Source organism: Aedes aegypti, chromosome 1 (genome assembly GCF_002204515.2).
Source record: "Aedes aegypti strain LVP_AGWG chromosome 1, AaegL5.0 Primary Assembly, whole genome shotgun sequence".
NCBI lineage: Eukaryota > Metazoa > Arthropoda > Insecta > Diptera > Culicidae > Aedes > Aedes aegypti.
In genome coordinates this window covers 115,216,274-115,236,558 of record NC_035107.1, presented here as the reverse complement: position 1 = coordinate 115,236,558, position 20,285 = coordinate 115,216,274, and the positions used below count along the sequence as shown (strand labels likewise).

At 43.8% G+C, this 20,285-nt stretch overlaps 1 protein-coding gene across 9 annotated transcripts in view; it reads right to left on the bottom strand.

The window, feature by feature from the left end:
• The window catches only part of LOC5569251 (disintegrin and metalloproteinase domain-containing protein 12), a 1,070,169-nt gene that overhangs the window by 681,712 nt on the left and 368,172 nt on the right, over nt 1-20,285 (bottom strand). For all 9 annotated transcript variants that reach the window (XM_021845745.1, XM_021845753.1, XM_021845751.1 and 6 more), the window contains exon 3: nt 8,826-8,974. In XM_021845745.1, the coding sequence (XP_021701437.1) occupies nt 8,826-8,974 (149 nt within the window). The remainder of the gene's footprint in view (nt 1-8,825; nt 8,975-20,285) is intronic.

Below are 20,285 nucleotides of genomic sequence, written 5' to 3'. Positions count from 1 at the left end.
TTTCCGGAAATGGGAAGCGGCGTGATGGGTCACACGTGATATGGGGGTAGGGTGGGGCGGAAGATGGTTTCAAAAATGGAACCATTCACGGAAGGAACGTTTCATGATTTATGGAAAATGATAATGGAATATGGTGATAAAACGTGAAATGTGTCTACGGCTCTTCGAGGAAGGTGAGATGCGCTAGCTTTCATGTCGGACACTTGAAGATTGTTTCTTCACGTGTGAAGTAAGCACAATGTATGAACTTCTTTATACAGGAAAGCAATAATGAACTATTTGTTTCACTGTCAAGAAATAGAAATGTATAGAAACAATTTTCGTATGGACGGTGTTAAGCGAGCTTGAAATTTGTATGCGGTAAAAGGTAAAATGTATGCAGAAACAACATTGCTCAAGATATTTGTCAAAGCAGGCTTTGTCGATGCCCAATCTTTAGCAGTTTGGAAATCTATAAGGACAAATGTAACGACCAACAACTCTGAGCTTAAGGAGCTCTCTTAGGCTCGTGATAACATCCGTGGCTACAAATCAAAAACGGTTTCGCTACTCTTCCCCAAATGTGGGTACCAATATAATTTTTCATGTGAATTTTTTTCTAAAAATCCCTAAAATCCCAACTTTTATCAAACAATTATTATTATCTCAATTAGATTTATCGATCCACATACAACAAAACTTTAATTGGGAATGATTTTTGTCTAGACAATGTTTCGACGATTCAATTTTTTAAATGCACAACTCATAAGCCGAACCGTTTCCCCCTCAGAAGAGCAACGCACAGATTGGCAGTTCAGATGCCATAAAAGGCTTTTATCTCCTCGTTTCAATGTTGGTGTTGACACATCTTTCCGCCACTTCGCAAGTAATGAAAGAACGATCTAACAAAAATCGACACGCACGTCGAACCCTTATATGCCTCCAGTTACGACCGCGATGCTCTCTCCTTGACGGTACTTTGACGCCGTAACGCCACGTGGGTAATAACTGATAATTGATAATTTTTTGCTCGCACAACGCGGAAATGTGTACCCCTTCCCAAGCCCATAAATAACATATGTATGCTTTTCGGTGGAAGCCGCGCGCTATTAGTTTTACGATCAAAGTTCGGCGTCAACTTGCTCTCGGTGTTATTTTTTGATGCCACTCAATCGGCTGCTCGGTGTAGGTACTACCTACGAGAAGGTGCCAGCGATGAAAAATTATTGATAAAAGTTTATGATGGATCTGTTTTTCACGAATGCGCGCCGTTTTGCGTCGTCACGCCACGCACGCTTCGAGACTTCGCTTGGAAAAGGTGGTGGGGACATGAACATAAATTCTCACCGCTTCACAGTGACGCGCTTGCATGCAAATGTCGGGCAAAACCTCAGTAGGCTCAGATGGATATTCCTGACTAGCGTCGATCTGGCTCTGAACCCGGTACCCCATGAAGGACCGTGTCAGCCCTCGCGTGGACCTCACTGCAAGCAAAGATACCCATGGGATCACAAGGACGACTACTTACGACGGGTGGAGATAGCGGCTTGGAGGGGGGACCCTTAAGCATGGAAGTGAACAACATCAACGTAGGTGAAGCAGCGAATCCGTTCGCAAAAAGTGGCTTGCCGAGGTCGCCACCGAAGCAATGCCAACAGCAGGAGCTGGAACAGCAGCAGCTGGAACACCAGCAGGGCGAAGATGAGTTGCACGAGCAGCGAACGCGTGAACAGGATCGGCGGGATAAGTCGCAAAGTGAGCATGAGCAGCGTGAGAGACAGCAGCAACATCAGCTGCAAAGTGCGTGGAAGTTACCCCCGAGGCAATCGAAGGTGGAAGCGGCGAAAACCGTCGTAGATGAGCTTCGGGAATTCGTCGATAAGAGGCACAACGTGCACAAAGACATTAAGGACCTCGTGGCAAGGATTCAAGGAACCCTCGGATCCGCCGTCAAGGACTGGAGGAAAGTGATGCAGAGGATTGAAGCTGTTTAAACCGAGTTAGCGGCGACCAAAAAGGCCATGGCAGCTGCGGTAGTGCAGCCGGAAAAAAACCGGCATAGCCCCTCGGAAAGATAGCAAGGGGAAAGAAAGGTCAGCGGGAATAGGAACTACGCCAAGTTTCACCCCTAAAAGACATAGGTCGTCATCAGGAGACGAAAGACAGGCTGTATCCAAGAAGCCGAAAAATGCAAATCCAAAACCGGTGGATGAAGTGCTCAGTGGGGGACCTGGCGATATCCCATGGCAAGAGGTCCGGAACAAGAAGAAGAGAGGCAAACAGGAGAGTGCCAGAAAGCAAAGGCCAATCAGGAAGAAGGCAAAATGCGAAGCTGTTGTCGTCAAAACTAGCGAGGACACTTATGCTGAAGTCTTGCGGGCCATGAAGACGGGCCCTCAACTAAAGGAGTTTGGTGCCGACGTTCAGAATATCAGACGCACCCAGACGGGAGACATGCTCATCGAGCTAAAAAAAGACTCGGTGAACAAAAGCTCGACATACAAAGAGCTAACAGAGAGAGTCATGGGCGAAAAGGTGCAGGTGAAGGCCATGTGCCCTGAAGTGACACTCCAATTGCGGGATCTGGATTGGATCACCACCGAAGAGGAAGTGAGGACCGCCATAAAGAAGCAGTGCGATCTGGAAACGGTGCAGATGACAGTACGGCTAAGAAGAGCACCACTTGGAACACAGGCGGCGTCGATAAAGCTCCCAGTAGACGCAGCCAACAAAGCGCTGGAAGTCGGGAAAATTCGGGTCGGTTGTTCAGTATGTCCACTGAAGATCTCCCAGAGACCGGAGGGATGCTACAGGTGCCTGGAATACGGCCACCTGGCACGGAACTGCGAAGGACCAGACAGAAGTAAGCTCTGTAGATGGTGTGGCGACGAAGGTCACAAGGCGCAGGATTGCAACAATCAGCAAAGGTGCTTGATCTGCAAGGACAAAAGTCGCAACAGACACGCGACGGGAGGCCCTAAGTGTCCGGCCTTCAAGCGAGCGAGAAATTCTAAACCGCAGTGGAGGTAACTCAGCTAAACCTCAACCACTGTGACACAGCGCAACAGCTGCTGTGGAAGTCCGTATCGGAATCAAAGTGCGACGTAGCTATCCTTGCCGAGCCGTATCGAGTACCAGCTGGAAACGGTAACTGGATCGCTGATAAGGCGAAGACAGCGGCAATCTGGACGATGGGGAGGTATCCTATCCAGGAAATAGTGTTCCAGGCGGACGAAGGCTTCGTTATTGCAAAGCTTAACGATGTGTACGTGTGTAGCTGCTACGCACCCCCCCGCTGGACATTGGACCAGTTCAACGAGATGCTGGACGAGCTAACCGATAAGCTAGCCGACCGGAGACCAGTCGTCATCGCTGGCGACTTCAATGCTTGGGCAGTTGAGTGGGGCAGCCGTCTCACCAACCCAAGAGGGCGTTGTCTACTAGAAGCGCTGGCAAGGCTGGACGTAGACTTGGGTAACGAAGGAACAACCAGCACCTACCGTAGAGATGGCCGGGAATCAATAATCGACATCACTTTCTGTAGTCCTGTGTTGATGGGAAGCCTGAACTGGAGAGTCTGCGATGGGTACACTCATAGCGATCATCAGGAGGTCCGGTATAGAATTGGTGGAAGAACACAATGCTCACAGAGAGCGAGCACACCTCATGAGCAGATGTGGAAAACGAACCGTTTCAACGAAGAGCTTTTCGTGGAAGCCCTCAGAAGAGAAGAGCAGGTTCTGAACTTGAGATCGGAGGAGTTAACGGCTGCGCTGGTACGAGCATGCGACATTACCATGCCACGGAAGGTCAAGCCGAAATACAGACGTCGTCCGGTATACTGGTGGAATGAGACACTTGGCAACCTCCGCAAAAGATGCCTCCAAGCCAGGAGACGGATGCAAAGAGCCAAAACCGATAGCGAGAGGGAAGAGAGAAGAGTAACACTGAGGGCGGCGAAAGCCGATCTGAAAAGAGAAATTTCGCTGAGCAAGAGAACGTGCTTTAAGGAGCCCGAGCCGACACGATGGTGAAATGGCAACGCGAGTGGGATACCGCTGAGAAGGGAAGGTGGACTTATCGCCTTATTCCAAATCTGGCGAAATGGGTGAGCAGATCCCATGGAGAAGTCAACTTCCACTTGACGTAGTTCTTGTCAGGTCACGGCTGCTTCAAGAAATATCTGCACAGGTTCGGCCACGCAGAGTCGCCGCTCTGCGCTGAGTGCCCAGTCGTAGAGGAGTCGCCGGAACACGTCATTTTCGAGTGTCCACGTTTTGCTGCGGAACGTAGCGAAATGACAGCGGTCTGTGGTGCTGACGTAACCGTAGACAATGTAGTGGATAGAATGTGTAGCGATGAGGTGATGTGGAACGCGGTGAACATGGCGGTGACGAAAATAATGTCATTGCTTCAGCGAAAGTGGAGGGAGGAACAAGCAAGTGCGCGCGGCGACAACTCGGGTCGGGTTTCGTAGCCCGGTCGTATACTGCCCGAACCGCGCACAAATGTTGGAGAGCTAAATGGCTCCCGGTCGGTTTCGGGGGATCTTCCTACGTCGGGGAACTCTCTGTCGGAGTAGGATGGATCCGCCGTCGGGGACCATTCGAGTAGAGCGCGAGATGATGGAGCGCTAAATGGCGCATGGGCGCGACCGGAGTAGGCTAGATCCACCGCCGGGGACTAGACCGAGTAGAACGCGACGTAGTACTGGTTCTGGGTCGTTGAGGCGCCGGTGAACCGGAAGTCAGTCTCCAACCGGAATCGCCGAACCGACCTCGGCACCCAATCGGTAGGTAGGCTTGATCCACCGTCGGGAACAAGACCGAGTAGATCGTGGAAAAGCACCGGAAATTGGTCGTCAGGGCACCTGTGAACCGGAAGTCATCCGCCAACCGGAATCGCAGGACCGACCTCGGCACCTATCCGGGCAGTATCGGTACCGGGAGAACTTCCACCTCCGGGGAACTCTTCGTCGGGGTAGGGTAGATTCACCGCCGGGGACTATCCGAGTAGTGCGCGAGAACCTGGAGTGCTAAATGGCACGCGTCCAGTACCGAGAGAACTTCCTTCGTCAGGGAGTTTCTGGCACGGGTGTTTTAATACGGGTCGCTAAATGGCGGTAATGAGAGCGTAACTAGCTACTAACATAAGCATAAGCATAAGCATTGATGACCGTACAATTCGTAGTTGCTTCTCCGTGATTGACCAGAATAATCGAAGTTGCACAAGGAACCAACAGATGTAGCTTGGGAATAGCTTTCCATCTTCGATGTACACTTTCGAGAACCCAAAAAATTATAAAGTCAATAACGGCGCCGGCCACGTCCTTATGGTCATCGGGGAAAGGAAGGACAATGAGTGTGACATCCATTGATACTAGAGACCGAGATCACCTCTGCATCTCCATGGTTGTCACAGGAAGGAGTTAGTGGGGAGGGTTTAAAAGCTACATAATCAGGATTCACCTTGGAAAGTGATGCGATTCATGCAGCCTCAGTTCAAAAAGTCACTCATAAGACATTAAAGACAATTTGAACCTATTTTAAGTCGACATTTTTAATGTCGAACCATTCAAAGTTGTTTCTGTTATGACAAGGAAGAAAGTTAAAAGAAAAACCTATGTCATGTTCAACATGAACAAGAGTTTTTGTCAACATTTTAAGTGACGAACCATTCATATTTAGTTATTTAAATAAAGAGTGACATTCTTATCGTTGTCATGATACAAATTTTGTGCTTATTCCGCGCGGCGCGGGAGTCGTGACGAGTCGCTCTCACCTCAAGTGACGTGAGACGTTTAATGTTAATCAAATGGGAGCGAGTTGACAATTGTTACCTTACTCGACCCGTCTTATCTCACACGCCACGCAGAAGAAGCACATTTGTCTCATAGTAATTAAACATTTAAGATAAAAGCATGTAACGGTCTCACCAAATTAATTATCCATCCGTGACTGAACAGCCATAAGCGAAACACACACAAAAATCCACACTCCGACAACGCTAACACTGAACTTGCTTATTTTGGTCTTTAAAAAGCACTCTTTTCCGGACGTAAATCTTATTAGGAATGCAAAGGATTAAAACGCACTCCGAATCACAATCGGCCTAAATTCCGTAACTAGCTACTAACAGGAGCCAAAGGGCTTAGCATGATGGGCAAATGTCTTGATATGGGTCGCTAAATGGCGAAAATGAGTTACTAACTACTAACAGGAGCCAAAGGGCTCAGCATGGCAAAAATAGAATACGCCGAAAATTAACGAAGCGGTGCAAACAGCACATAACACCTCTCCTTCGAAGTAATACTGCAAGGTGGTGCCGGAGGGGAAGTCTGGTGAAAAGAATCCTAGTAGAGTTTTTTTTAGTGGGTAGGCACTCAAGTGAATCCCACACATCGCCAAATCTGTATACTGGCATGTGCATGAACAATACACACAACAGGCCAGTCTTTAGAAGATTTTTTTAACTCCTAGATAAAAAAAAATACATGTACATGTACAATTATGCACACTTACACCCTTTCTACCAAAAACAAAATAAAATCTTTCGTCAAATATTTTGATTATAAAAAAAACTCTATTAAACTTGCCAGCTGATAATTAAAACATTACTATCAAAATATTTTTTCTGGGTCAAGTTATTAGTATGCAACATGACTCGGATTTGACAGCGATCGAAATTTATATTTGGCAATATCAGAATTTCGTAAGTGCTAATCAAAAGTTAGTCCTTCAGTGACGATTGCCTGCCCTGACTGTGGAAGTGTTCATAAGAACACTAGGCTCTGTCCCAGTGAGTATGTAATGCCAAGGAGAAGAAGAAGAAGACGTTTGGTGGAATGATCGTAGAACATTTCGCCGAAAAATTATTCTGTAATGGTTGATAGTAAAAATCATTTGGTTCAACAACAGTTAAACCAAACTTTATTTCTCGCACAATAGATGATCTTATGTTTATTTTGGGCACAAATATTCCATCAAAAGTCAATATTTACATCTATATACTAGTGTATACATAAAATAAGGTATTCTTGTAATTCTTTTGACTCTTCAGTCATTTTCTGATTGGAAGACGAGACGTTTCTCTTTACAGAATTTTGCAGAAGTTCAATGGTAATTGTGTCTGTTTATTGCTCAACGTTGAATTTTTTATTCCTTAAATTATAATCATCCTCTGAAAAAAAAACTTTTAAATATTTCCGTCGCTAAGTTATTGGAAAATCAAACATTGTTGAATTGATTGTTCTTTCATGATGTCATCGTTCTTCACACATGACTGCGGATCTTCATCCAAAGACAGCTTCAGGTTTTAGTGCTCAAAACCTCAAGTTCTACATTGTATGACCGTGGGTAATAATTGGCCCATAGAACAACCGTTGAGCATAGAACAACTTGGTCAACTTGTATTTTCCGCATGTGAAATTTTCATATCAGCCCCGGAGCCTATGGCACAAGAATTTCTTTTTTTTAAGGTTTTGTCCTTCCATGAGCCACTGTGCCCTTTACCGGAAGTTCACAACCAACAAACGATGCAGGGTTGTGGGGAAGGCACCCATAATCGCTTCAGTGTGGGCAAGGGGGTAAGATTATTTGCACCACATTCATTCAGCTAAACGCGAGCTTATGCACCTTGGCTGCGCTTAACAAGGTGCCATAGGTATTATGTACTCCATAGCGTATACAGTAACGTCATAGAAGGGAAGGGGGAATGGCAGAAACGTGCTGATCTTGCCGGAAACGGGTCGTAAATTATTTATGCTCGTTTGTTGAGTTGAGTTTGTGAATTGTGAGCTTCTTAAGTTGTGGTCGGAGCGCCAACTAAGAGGAAAGCAGCGATGTTTTGTTAAATTTCTCGCAGGGATTAAGATGGATGCTGTTTGGTAATGTGTTACACGTTTCAAAATGTTTATTGAAATTTGTAATGATAGAACACAAAATTGACGTTTTCGTTATTCCTGATGTACTAACGAAACTTGTGGTTGCCCCTGCAATTTGCGCATACAAACTTTTTGGTATCTTCTTTCACAGGACAGACGTCATTATCGTAAGAAGGACCTCCGCAAATCATGCATTTAGCACCCATGCGGCAATGTTTGGTACCGTGACCTAAATTTTGACACCAATAGTACTGAATAGGGTTGTGGATATTTCCTTCAGGATTCTGAAAATGTTCCCATGTCAGATATCGAACAAAAGTTATTTTAAGCATCAATATTATTTAGATCTTTTATGTTTAAGTGAATTAAATAATATTCTTGAGAAAGCCCTTTCCGAAGAATGCCAGATTGGGTTCTCTTTTTTTATGATAACTTGGACTGGGTAAAACCCTAATTTATTCAATTTTTGACCTCCTGAGATGACTTATAACCTTGAAGACGACTTGAACAACAGTTCAGTTTCTGACATTAGTTAACCGATTTTGTTGTGCGAATACTGCTGTTCTTTTGTCCGTCAAAAATAAATTTGGAGTTTGTCATCAAAAAACAAAAAAAAAATCATCACACACACAAATATAAAACGTACTCACAAATATAGTGCTCAAAAGTAGTTTAAATCCATCAAATTGAAACAAAATATGACACACATTTTTACGCGAAGGAAGGACGCAAAAAGCAAAACACATACCATCCGGGAAAGTTCATCGTCACTCATCGTGGCGTCATTGTAATTGTAGGATTTACGTGTGCGTGTGGTAGCATTTTGGTTGTTGTTGTAGTAGTAGTTGTTGTTTTCGAACAAGTTGTTGTAGTTGTGATGATGTAGGTTAATGGAATTCATGGATGATGAAGATGATGGTGGTGGTGGTGAGAAGGAGGAAGAAGCTCTGGATCGATAGCGTACCTTTGGTGCACCGACTTCTCGCGTCGAGATGCCCATCTTCTCGTGGTGCCGCAGCTGCACCGGATAGATGATCTGGTAGATGTTGCTACCGATCTTGTGCACCAGCTCCTGATTCTGCTGGTGTTCCTTGAGTAGACGTTCCACCTCGCCTGTTGGGAAGAAGGAGATGAAAAAGAGGATGGTTAGAACAAATGGAATTCGATTGGCGCTTAGAACGAATTGTTAGAAAAAGACGGACTCTATGTCACATAAGTTGGCCGGAACGCACTCCATGGAATTAGTTGGCCTTAACGTTGAAATTTTTGATTATACTCTCAAAGTTGAAAATTCATGCAAGAATTGATAGAGAAAAAAAACCAATAAACAACTTCGAAACAATCGTGCGTTGTAATCCGAAAGTAGAAACATTTCAAAGAATGTTTAAAGACTCATTCTTTTGTGCTTCATGCATTATATTTGGCTCATTCTCATGTTTCAGCCATTTTCCCAATATAGTTTCGTCAAATTAAGCATGTTTAAGCATTCTACTAAAATGTATAGAATGATTTACCAACTTTGTGATCAAAAATGCCATAAAAATTCCAACAGCAAGACCAAATGATTCCGTATACCATGGAGTGTGCGTTCCGGCCTCGGCTGATGCGACACTGACTGGCACTGGCGTCGGGGAGCAAGTTTTAATTTAATTTCCATTTCGCTAAAACTGTAATTAAATTAAACGCAAATAATGCCATTTACGACCGACACGCTATGATTGTCGTTTTTTGCTGCTGGAGGTGGAAATTCGGACCGGCAAAGCTTGGCGGCCAGGGGTTGCTTTCGTGCTGACAAGCTCCCTCCGAACGCTGACGACTTCTCCTGGGGGAAGTTTATCCTCGCCTCCTGTCTCGTGGATTCATTCGATATTGAAATAATTGACTTTTTGCTTTGGTCGGTGGTGGTGGGGTTGGGGCAATAATTATACATTGTCTCATAATTGTTGGGCGGGAAATCACTGTTTTTGTCAAGTGTCGAAAAGAGTATTGAGTGTGTCCATGAATCAGACAGCTTGAAGTATGCACTAATTATAAGCTTAACGTTGAAAACAAATGCAGAAAACTGCATCATTTCTCAAATTGACAAATCAGCTTCAGGAATATGAAAATATGAACATAATTGTTTATAAAAAAATGAATTTGTCAGATTTAAAAGTTTTAAACTGTTTGAAGTTCATTACATTTTTAAAATAATAAATATCGCAACAATTGTATTTCTAATTCAATTACCATAACTTGCCAATGTGGTTCTGAGGTCTAAGCGATTTGCGTTGAAGAAAGTTTGGAGAGTACAGATTTCCATTTAAATAATTGAACAGTGCAAGTAGTTTAATGACTGTAACATCCAGTTTGTATTCACTAAAACATGAGTTCAGTTGCAAGCCTGTCCTTAACCTTCTTTGATACAGCGTAACAACTCTACTTAAGATACCATTAAGTTTTTTCTTTCAATTTGTTAATTATGTCAATTATTAAAAATCGTCAAAAAATACACATTATTTAAACCGCTCGTTGTTGGAAAAATCACTCAAAAATACATGTTGAAATTCAAGTTATTTATGAAGTGAAAATGACTCAGAAAATTTCAAATTGACCATTTTGGATGGAAAATCGAAAATGTTGCAAATGTTTTGTCAAATACTTTGCGTACGTTTCTTGACCTCTGAAAATCCATCAGGAAATCCTCAACAAATTTTCAAAGTAAAGCAAAACTTTTCACCAAGATACATATCTAATGAAATATTAAATTTGTGAATTTTAACATGACGTCTTTGGCAAGGTTCTTAGAAAACTTCTTCTGTTCTACCATAATAATTAAAAACACAGTCAAACCTCGATGAGTTGTTATCTGAAGGGACCATATACTCATGAAAATATTGAGCAAGAGACCAGATAAGACTTGGATAGCAAATAATAGTATCCATGAAATTTTGATTCCACTATGGTTCCATGAGTCGATATCGAGCCATGGAACATCGACTCATGGAGGTTTGACTGTCCCTCCAGAAAAAAAATGTTCGGAATTTTTGCTAGTTGAAAAAATGGTTTCTACATCAACATGGTGATTTCTATGCAAAACTAGGATTCAAATACAAATACCTTCAGTAAAAATTTCAACCGTTTTCCATTTTAATATACATAGACAAAATTAGAATTCTTGTGATAAATCCCATAAAAACCACTTACGCTTTTCTGTGAGGCATTTTCCGACAGAAATTAAGTAAATTTTTGTTGAATCAATTTAAGCTGAAACTATCCATCATTTTTTTTTCTAGAAATTCTTTTAAAACTTTTTTTTTTGTATGTGTTGTTCTAGAAATCTGATGTGGATATGCAGTGATCGTAGTTTGTAAAGAAATCTATTAGAATGAGGTATTCCTGGGTAATTTTTTCACCAAAAAAGAAGCGTGGCTAGATTTGTAGATGTTATTTATAAAAGAATCCCGGAATTTATACTTCAAAACCTGAAAGAATACCTAACTGAATCTCGAGAGAATTTTTTTTTGAGATGCTCGAGAATGAATTGGAAAATCCTGTAGTAAATCTTTTGGAAAATTTGTTTAAAATCCCCAGGAAAATTGCTAGTACTGTTTGAAGAAAAAATGGAAAACACTTGAATGAGTTTTTTGTAAGAATCGCTAGGAACGACATTTCAGAGGAATTAATAACATAATTCTCTAAAGAAATTCCTGAACAAATTGCATTATGAGCATTCTCGCGAAAGAATTTTCAAAAGAATAGTTGAACGTATGCCGATAGAAACTTTGTAGGAATATTTGTTTTTTTTTTACTTAGGCAGAAATTTTTGAAGGAAGTTCAATAAATTATTTTCAAGAGAGATATTAACGATTGTAGGGAGTTACATTGAATGGATCCTAAAAGATTAAATCCTGTTTAATTGCTTATTAAAGTCTTGTGAATATAAGCAGTAATCCTTAGAGTAACACCTGGAAGAATTATTAATTGATTTTTGCGGGAAACCCTGGATAATATTTGCTGCGATTTTTTCAATCAATCCTGAAAAGAAAGCTAAGCAAGCACCTAAAAGGCAATGTTAGAAAAAGCTTTTGGCAAATTGCAACGGGATCTTGTTTGGTGAGTTTGAAGTCAATTTTCTGGTATGATCAGAAAGCCTAAAAAACTTCAGTGTAATAATAACTACTAATCCATGATATGATTTTCATGAGAATCCCAGAAGGAATTCAGTCAAAACTGGTAGAAGAGTTCTTGGAGAAAGCTCTGAAAAAGTTCAGATATAATTCATAAAGAAATCCCAGTGGAAATTTTCAGAGGAATCTTTTAAAAGCACATGGCTGTATGTTTATCGAATACCTGCAAAATTTGTGAAAGAATCACAAGGGATATTTCTGGCGATTTTTTTTATTTGAACAATTTTCGAAGGATATTTTAACTGGATAAAACAAAAAATCAATATTTTCCGAAGTGAAAATTAAAAATAACAAATATCACTTATGTGCAGTGATATGGGACAAAATCTCAAAGAAAAAATTTCAATACAAATTTTTACAAACTACGAAATTTGTGAAAATCGTGATTATTGCAACCGATATTACCTCTGTTTAGAAAACAGAAGCAATTTGAACGGCATTTCCCTACAAATCACCATCACCCCACATAACACACGGATAGACTGCGCAAAGGGTATAAAGTCCCCCTCACACACGGTTGGCAGTAATAGCAACAACAGCAGCAGCATCGCACATCTGTCAAGCTCTACACTCACTGAGCGCCTTCCAGTGAGTGACCAAGCGCATCGCAGTGAGTGACCGTCGCCAGTCCAGCATACACATGCATCATCAATCATCATCGCCGTCATCGTCGTCATCATTTGCGCCTGGAAACAGCGGAAATGTTCTACGCGTTTCTAGAACATGTGGTGCGGGATATAAATACGCGTGATGTGCGCGGCTGAAAATCAGTTATATTTCAAATTTTGAAAAGTGATGTACAAGTGATGAGTGAAGTGAAAAGTGTTAAGTTCAAAAGTTAGTGCAATAAAGTGAAGTGTTTTTGAAAGTAAAACTTGCCTATTGCTTTCTTCGCGTGCGGAAATTGTCGTTTTCGTACATTTGGTCCTTCGAGCCGGATCGCGCGGATCTAGCAAGTCAGAAGGCAAGGCAAGTTTCGCGTTCGGTCGTAGTGTAAGTAGTCGCGTCGCGAGTCGTTTTAGTGTGCGCGAAAGTGTGATAGTCGCGGGACCGTCGTGACAGCGTCCGTCGCAGTCAGCGGAACTGTGGGTCTCGACCAGTCGACTAGTTCGTCGTTCGTCGGTTTACTTGGTAGCAAGACAGCTACAGTGCCCGATTTAGTGCTTCGGCGCGCGTCAGTCGTCGGTTGTTAATCCAGTCAGACACAAGCAGCTGAGGATTTCAACGGCGTCACCGGCCGGCGGTACATTTGCATTTAGTTTGGAACGACGTATCGCAACAGCTTTCGGCATGGCGGAGCTTAAACGACAGCGTGGAGTTATTCTCGGACGCCTGACACGGATCGAAGTATTCATCCGAGACATCGAATCCAAGCCCGGAATCACAGCAGAGTTGGTTCAGGCACGACTGGATGTCGTCAATCAGTGCTGGGATGAGTACGACTCCATACAAACTGCCATCGACGCGGAGGAAGGAGTAAACGTCGAAGAGGAAGAAGAAAAGCGTGCCACCTTTGAAGAAAGGTGCATGAATGCAAGAGCTGCATTGCGTTCCATCATCGAGAGGATGCAGGGTCCAGCAATAGCGGCTGCAAACGTGCACAGAGGCCAGGCCTTGATGCCTATTCACCACCAGAAATTCCCCATGGTGCAACAACCAGTAGCTGTACGGTTGCCTACATTGGAATTACCAACGTTCAGCGGTGATTATCTCGGTTGGCCAGCTTTTCGCGATGCTTTTGAGGCGCTTATCGACAGAAACACGCAACTGTCCGACGTTCAGAAGTTGTTATACTTAAAGTCGAGCCTCAAAGAGGAAGCAGCGTGCATGTTGGATGCGATGGACATCACCGATGTCAATTACCGAGTGGCCTGGGATTTGCTGATTGAGAGGTTCGAGAATCGTCGGATAATCAAGCAGAAACATCTGAAGGCATTGTTCACCACGAAGCAAGTGTCACAAGATTCGCCGAAGGAGTTGCGTCGCTTGTTGACTGAGTGCCAGCGAAACATCAATGCACTGAAGCAACTTGGTGAGCCAACCGATCAATGGAGCACGATTCTGGTGTACCTGATCTCCAGCAAACTCGATGGAACATCACGTCGTGATTGGGAAACCCAAACCCAACAAGAGGAGTCACCAAAATACGAAGACATCGTCAAATTCATCAACGGTAGATGTCACACACTAGAGGCGTTGGCAACGGACAAAGAAGAGCTTCGCAAATCCAGTCGTTTCAAGCCACAGCTATCTCATGCTTCTACGAGTTCTACTGGCTGTAAAATCTGTGAGAGTGGTCAAAACCATCCACTGTGGAATTGCAAGAAGTTCATAGCCTTGAGTCCAGAAGCTAGATTCGACGAGGTGAGAAAGTGGAAGCTGTGCTACAACTGTTTCTCGTCCAAGCATGTAGTAAGTAAATGCGAATCCAGAGGTTGTAAGTCCTGCAATGAAAAGCACAATACCTTACTACATGGACAGCAACATCATCAGCAGGAACATCGGCCATCTAGCCACGTGTCATCGTCGTCAGAATCTGTCTCTCAGGATCAGCGCATCGTTAGTGCGAGTATGGCGAGTCAGGCAAATCACACCATGCAATCATCGAGTGATATTTTGGCTACTGCTTTGGTCTGCATCTACGATCGAGCTGGGAGCAAATTACCGTGTCGCGTGCTGTTGGATTCCGGATCACAACCGAATTTCATAACGCAAGCTTTTGCTCGGAAACTTCGGTTGAAGGAATGCAATACATCGATCACCGTCCACGGAGTAAGTGGAGTAGAAGCTCAAGTTGGAAGGCAGGTGACGGCTACTATCGAGTCTCGTGTGAACGGAAAGCAGTTTAACGTGCATCACCACTGCTGGTGATGAACAAGATCACGAATGTGTTACCATCTGACAACATTCAATGCGATAGTTTTTCCACTAGAAGAGAAGAGTTGGCAGATCCGACATTCAGCAGACCAGGAAGAATCGATGTTCTACTGGGAGCCAAGCTTTTCTTCAAGCTTTTACTTCCGGAAAAGATTGAAGTTGGTGACTTCATTCTGTGGAACTCTGAGCTAGGCTGGGTAGTTTCCGGAAGCTGCAAGCAGTATTCGCGGGATCACGTGCAATCGAATGTGGTTACTTCGATGACTGATGCTGATCTGCTGCAACAATTGGAAAAGTTCTGGAAAGTAGAGGAGCTGCAAGTTGAAGTAAATTGTGAGGCCACATGAGTGTTGTTCCTGACGGCTTGGAAGAGGTGGGTTTGTTAGTAAATTACCTCCCTCATCATGCAGTCCTTAAGCCAACGAGTACTACAACTAAGCTAAGGACTGTTTTCGACGCATCCAGCAAAACATCATCAGGTTTTTCACTCAACGATATTATGATGACTGGGCCGAACATCCAAGCAGATCAGTTCTCGCTTTTGTTGGGATTCAGATGTTGGAGATATGTTGTCACAGCTGACATTGCCAAGATGTATCGGCAGATTCGAGTAGACCAGCAATCATCGAATTTACAGCGAATACTGTGGAGAGAAACACCATCACAACCACTGAAGGTGTATCAGCTGAACACAGTGACATACGGTACACGCGCTGCTCCATTTCTTGCTGTTCGTATGCTGCACCAGCTAGCCGCAGACGAGAAAGACACCTATCCGAATGCCTGTCGTTCTCTTTGCAAACGATTCTACGTCGACGACTTGTTAGATGGATCAAACAGCAAACAGGCTTTACTGAAAACGAGAGATGAGTTGCTCGCAGTGCTGCATAAGGGCGGTTTTGAGCTGAGGAAGTGGAGTAGTAATGATCCAGAATTGCTGAAGGATTTACCGGAAGGCTTGGTGGAAAAAGGCACAATGTGTGAGATTGACGACGGCGAAATCGTCAAGTCTCTGGGATTGAGCTGGGACACCAGGAATGATCAGTTGACATACCGTATCCATCTAAAACAGTTCCAGGTTTACTCTCGACGTACCATCCTTTCTGCGATTGCATCTCTGTATGACCCTGTGGGATTGATAGCACCGATCATCGTAGCAGCTAAAACTTTGATGCAGCAGCTTTGGCTCTTAAATGTCTCCTGGGATGACCCACTCCCAGAACATATCGTGCAGAAGTGGCAACAATTCTACGATAGTCTGCGGCATCTTCAAAACCTGCGAATCGACCGATGGACGTTTGGATGTCTACAGCCAATCGCCGTAGAAATACATGGGTTCTCAGACGCTTCCATGGTCGCATATGGAGCCTGCATTTATGTCAAAACCGTCGACGTTTCTGGAAATGCATACGTTCGTCTGCTGTGTGCCAAATCACGCGTAGCACCATTGAAGAAGGTTACACTGCCACGGTTGGAATTATGCGCAGCAGTTTTATTGTCTGAACTCTTGACAAAGGTTCTAGATTCTGTGGAATTGAGCGTCGACAGCTGTTTTTTGTGGACGGACTCCATGATAACGCTTCAATGGATCACCGCACCTTCAAACCGCTGGAAAGAGTTTGTGGCAAATAGAGTCGAGAGGATTCAGAACTCCACTATTGGATGTCACTGGAGATACATCAGTGGAAAAGACAACCCAGCCGACATAGTATCACGCGGACTTGCAGCAGAAGAACTTATGGATTCAACGCTCTGGTGGAATGGCCCAGCATGGCTTGTGAACCGATCACTTTTGCCTAAACAGCCCGAGCTTCGAAATGAGGATATTCCAGAGGCGCGTAAGGTTTGTGCTGTTGTTATAACCGAACCGATATTCTTCGAGAAGTACTCGTCCTTGACGAAAATGAAGGGCGTCGTCGGGTATGTATTGCGTTTCATTCATAACTCGAAACCATCGAACAAGGAGACACGACGAACTGGAACGCTTTCTGCTTCGGAGTTGAACAACGCTTTGAAAAGAATAATTCGTTGTGTACAACAGACCTCCTTTGAGAATGAGTATACTGAACTTCAAAGGAACAACAGCGTAAAGGATAAAAGCAAGTTAATCGCTTTAAATCCATTCATCGATTCTGACGGACTTCTTAGAGTTGGTGGAAGACTGAAGAATGCTGAATTGCCATACAGTTCGCAGCACCCAGTTATACTCCCTGCACATAACTTTTTGGCAAAACGCATAGCATTGCAGTTACATCGGGAAAATTGCTATATAGGACCATCTGCTTCACTGAACGAAATACGATCGCAGTACTGGCCTATACAAGCTAGAAATCTCGTCAAAAAGGTATGTTCAAGCTGTACTGTGTGTGCTCGCTTTAAGGCCAGGACAGCGAAACAAATTATTTTACCAGCCAGCCGAGTGCAGCCAGCAAGACCATTCATCAAAACCGGAGTTGATTTCGCTGGACCCATCACGATCCGTTCCAGTTTGTTGCGAAAGGCACCGAAACTTGAGGCGTACATAGCTGTGTTTGTATGTATGTCCACGAAGGCCATTCATCTTGAACTTGTTGGTGACTTGACTACGCAATCGTTTCTGGCAGCACTTCGTCGATTTGTGGGACGCCGTGGAATGGTGGCAGAATTCTTCAGTGATAATGCTACAAATTTCGTCGGAGCAAATTCTGAGCTGAGAGAGTTGAAACGAATGTTCGAGTCGAACGGTGAACATTTTTCCAAGAAACTAGCCGAAGCAGGAATTATTTGGCACTTCATACCCCCTCGGTCACCAAATTTTGGGGGTCTTTGGGAAGCAGGAGTCAAATCGGTCAAAAATTTGCTCAAGAAGACATGTGGAGCAATGGTGTTTACCTATGAGGAACTCAACACACTTCTAGTACAAATTGAATCAATCCTAAATTCAAGACCATTAGCTCCTATCTCTGACGACATTGAGGACTTAATGCCGCTAACCCCAGCGCATTTTTTGATCGGAGACCGGTTTACATCCAATGTAGAACCCAATTTGACTTCCTTATCGATGAACCGTTTGACACGATGGCAAACAATTCAGCAGCTCAAGCAAAAGTTTTGGAAGCGGTGGTCAAATGAATACCTTCATCATCTTCAGCAACGAACAAAATGGAAATCTTCGTCGGCAGATTTAAGCACTGGAATGCTTGTGCTCTTAAAGGAGGACAATTTACCACCGGAAGGATGGGCTTTAGCGCGCATCATCAAGGTACACCCAGGAGCTGATCAACGCATAAGAGTTGTCACAGTTAAAACATCAACTGGAGAATATACACGATCAGTTTCGAAGATATTCCCCCTGCCCGATCCAGACTCAGATTGTTGAAGGCGAGCCTTCAAGGCCGGCGGTATGTTTAGAAAACAGAAGCAATTTGAACGGCATTTCCCTACAAATCACCATCACCCCACATAACACACGGATAGACTGCGCAAAGGGTATAAAGTCCCCCTCACACACGGTTGGCAGTAATAGCAACAACAGCAGCAGCATCGCACATCTGTCAAGCTCTACACTCACTGAGCGCCTTCCAGTGAGTGACCAAGCGCATCGCAGTGAGTGACCGTCGCCAGTCCAGCATACACATGCATCATCAATCATCATCGCCGTCATCGTCGTCATCATTTGCGCCTGGAAACAGCGGAAATGTTCTACGCGTTTCTAGAACATGTGGTGCGGGATATAAATACGCGTGATGTGCGCGGCTGAAAATCAGTTATATTTCAAATTTTGAAAAGTGATGTACAAGTGATAAGTGAAGTGAAAAGTGTTAAGTTCAAAAGTTAGTGCAATAAAGTGAAGTGTTTTTGAAAGTAAAACTTGCCTATTGCTTTCTTCGCGTGCGGAAAGTGTCGTTTTCGTACAACCTTTGTGAACAAGAATATGTTAGGTCCCCCCTAGGCCCCCTCCAGAAAGAAATCATAGCTACGCCAATGAGTATTTGCCAGAGCTCATTTCTTCTTCTTCTTCTTTCTGGCGTTACGTCCCCACTGGGACAAAGCCTGCTTCTCAGCTTTGTTATTAACTGAGAGCTTTCTTTGCCGATTGACCATTTTTGCATATGTATATCGTGTGGCAGGTACGAAGATACTCTATGCCCTGGGAATCGAGAAAATTTCCTTTACGAAAAGATCCTCGACCAGCGGGATTCGAACCCACGACCCTCAGCATGGTCATGCTGAATAGCTGCGCGTTTACCGCTACGGCTATCTGGGCCCCTGGGCCAGAGCTCATTTATTTTCACTGAATCGCACGCCACCTTAAAAACAATAAAGAGAAGGTGAGTCTGCAAGTTTCACTCCCGGAATTCATCTGATATAAACATCTGGTCCGTTGATGCGCATCCTTCGTGAAAACCAGCTTGGTATGAGCCGACGAAGGACTCCTCGAGCAATTTTAGTCTGTTGACAGTATTTTGTGCGCAAAATTCAATAGCAGAATTTCTTGTAGATTGTGCGTATGAGGTTATCCAACCTGTATGCATTTCCTTGTCCCCAATACCTTCAGAAGTACTCGGAGGATCGATTGGTACAGTTATTCACTTCCGTGCTTGAAAAGCTCGGCCGGGATCTCGTCCTTCCCAGCAATCTTACAGTTCTTCAATTCTCTGATAGCCTTTTTGACTGTTTCTATGGTCGGTAGGTCCACGTCTCCATCGTTTTCATCAATGATCACCCTGTTTCTCGGTACATTTCCCTTTTTGCCTTTCAACAACTGCTGAAAGTTCTCCTTCCACCTAACAGTCACCGCCATTTCATCGGTCAGCAAATTCCTTTGTCGATCATTGCACATGCCGGGCACTGGTACGGTATTGTGTCGTGCGCCATAGACCGTTATATAAAATATCCGCTTATCGTTCCGGTTCATGCCATCTTGAGCTTCAGCTACCACAATTTCCTCGTGCTGCCTCTTCGTTCTGCGGTGGATTGACTTTCCTGTTGGGATAGAGGTAGTGTCGCACCTCAGGTAGAAGAATCGTCGGTTAAGAAGCATGCGTCGTCGTAGGTAAAAGTGTGGAAGATTTATCGAGAGGTATGATATTTGGATAAGTGTGATTGAATTGTAAATATACACCTGGAATGAATAAAGAGAGTTGCAGCTGCTGATTAAGTCAGTTAGCTGCCTAGTTGAAGGAGACATCTACTGTATTGTACAGGGGATAGGCAAAATGATTGAGATAGGCAAAATTTTGCCCAAATTCAAATGCTTATAACTTTATGAAAAATGAATGAAATTGGATGCATCTGGAAGCAGTCGACGGCAAATTTGGTCCAGTTTTAGGAACTTCCTTGGCCATGCATATTGGCCACTGGACACCGGAGATGTTCCGGATTTTCTGAGGTCATGT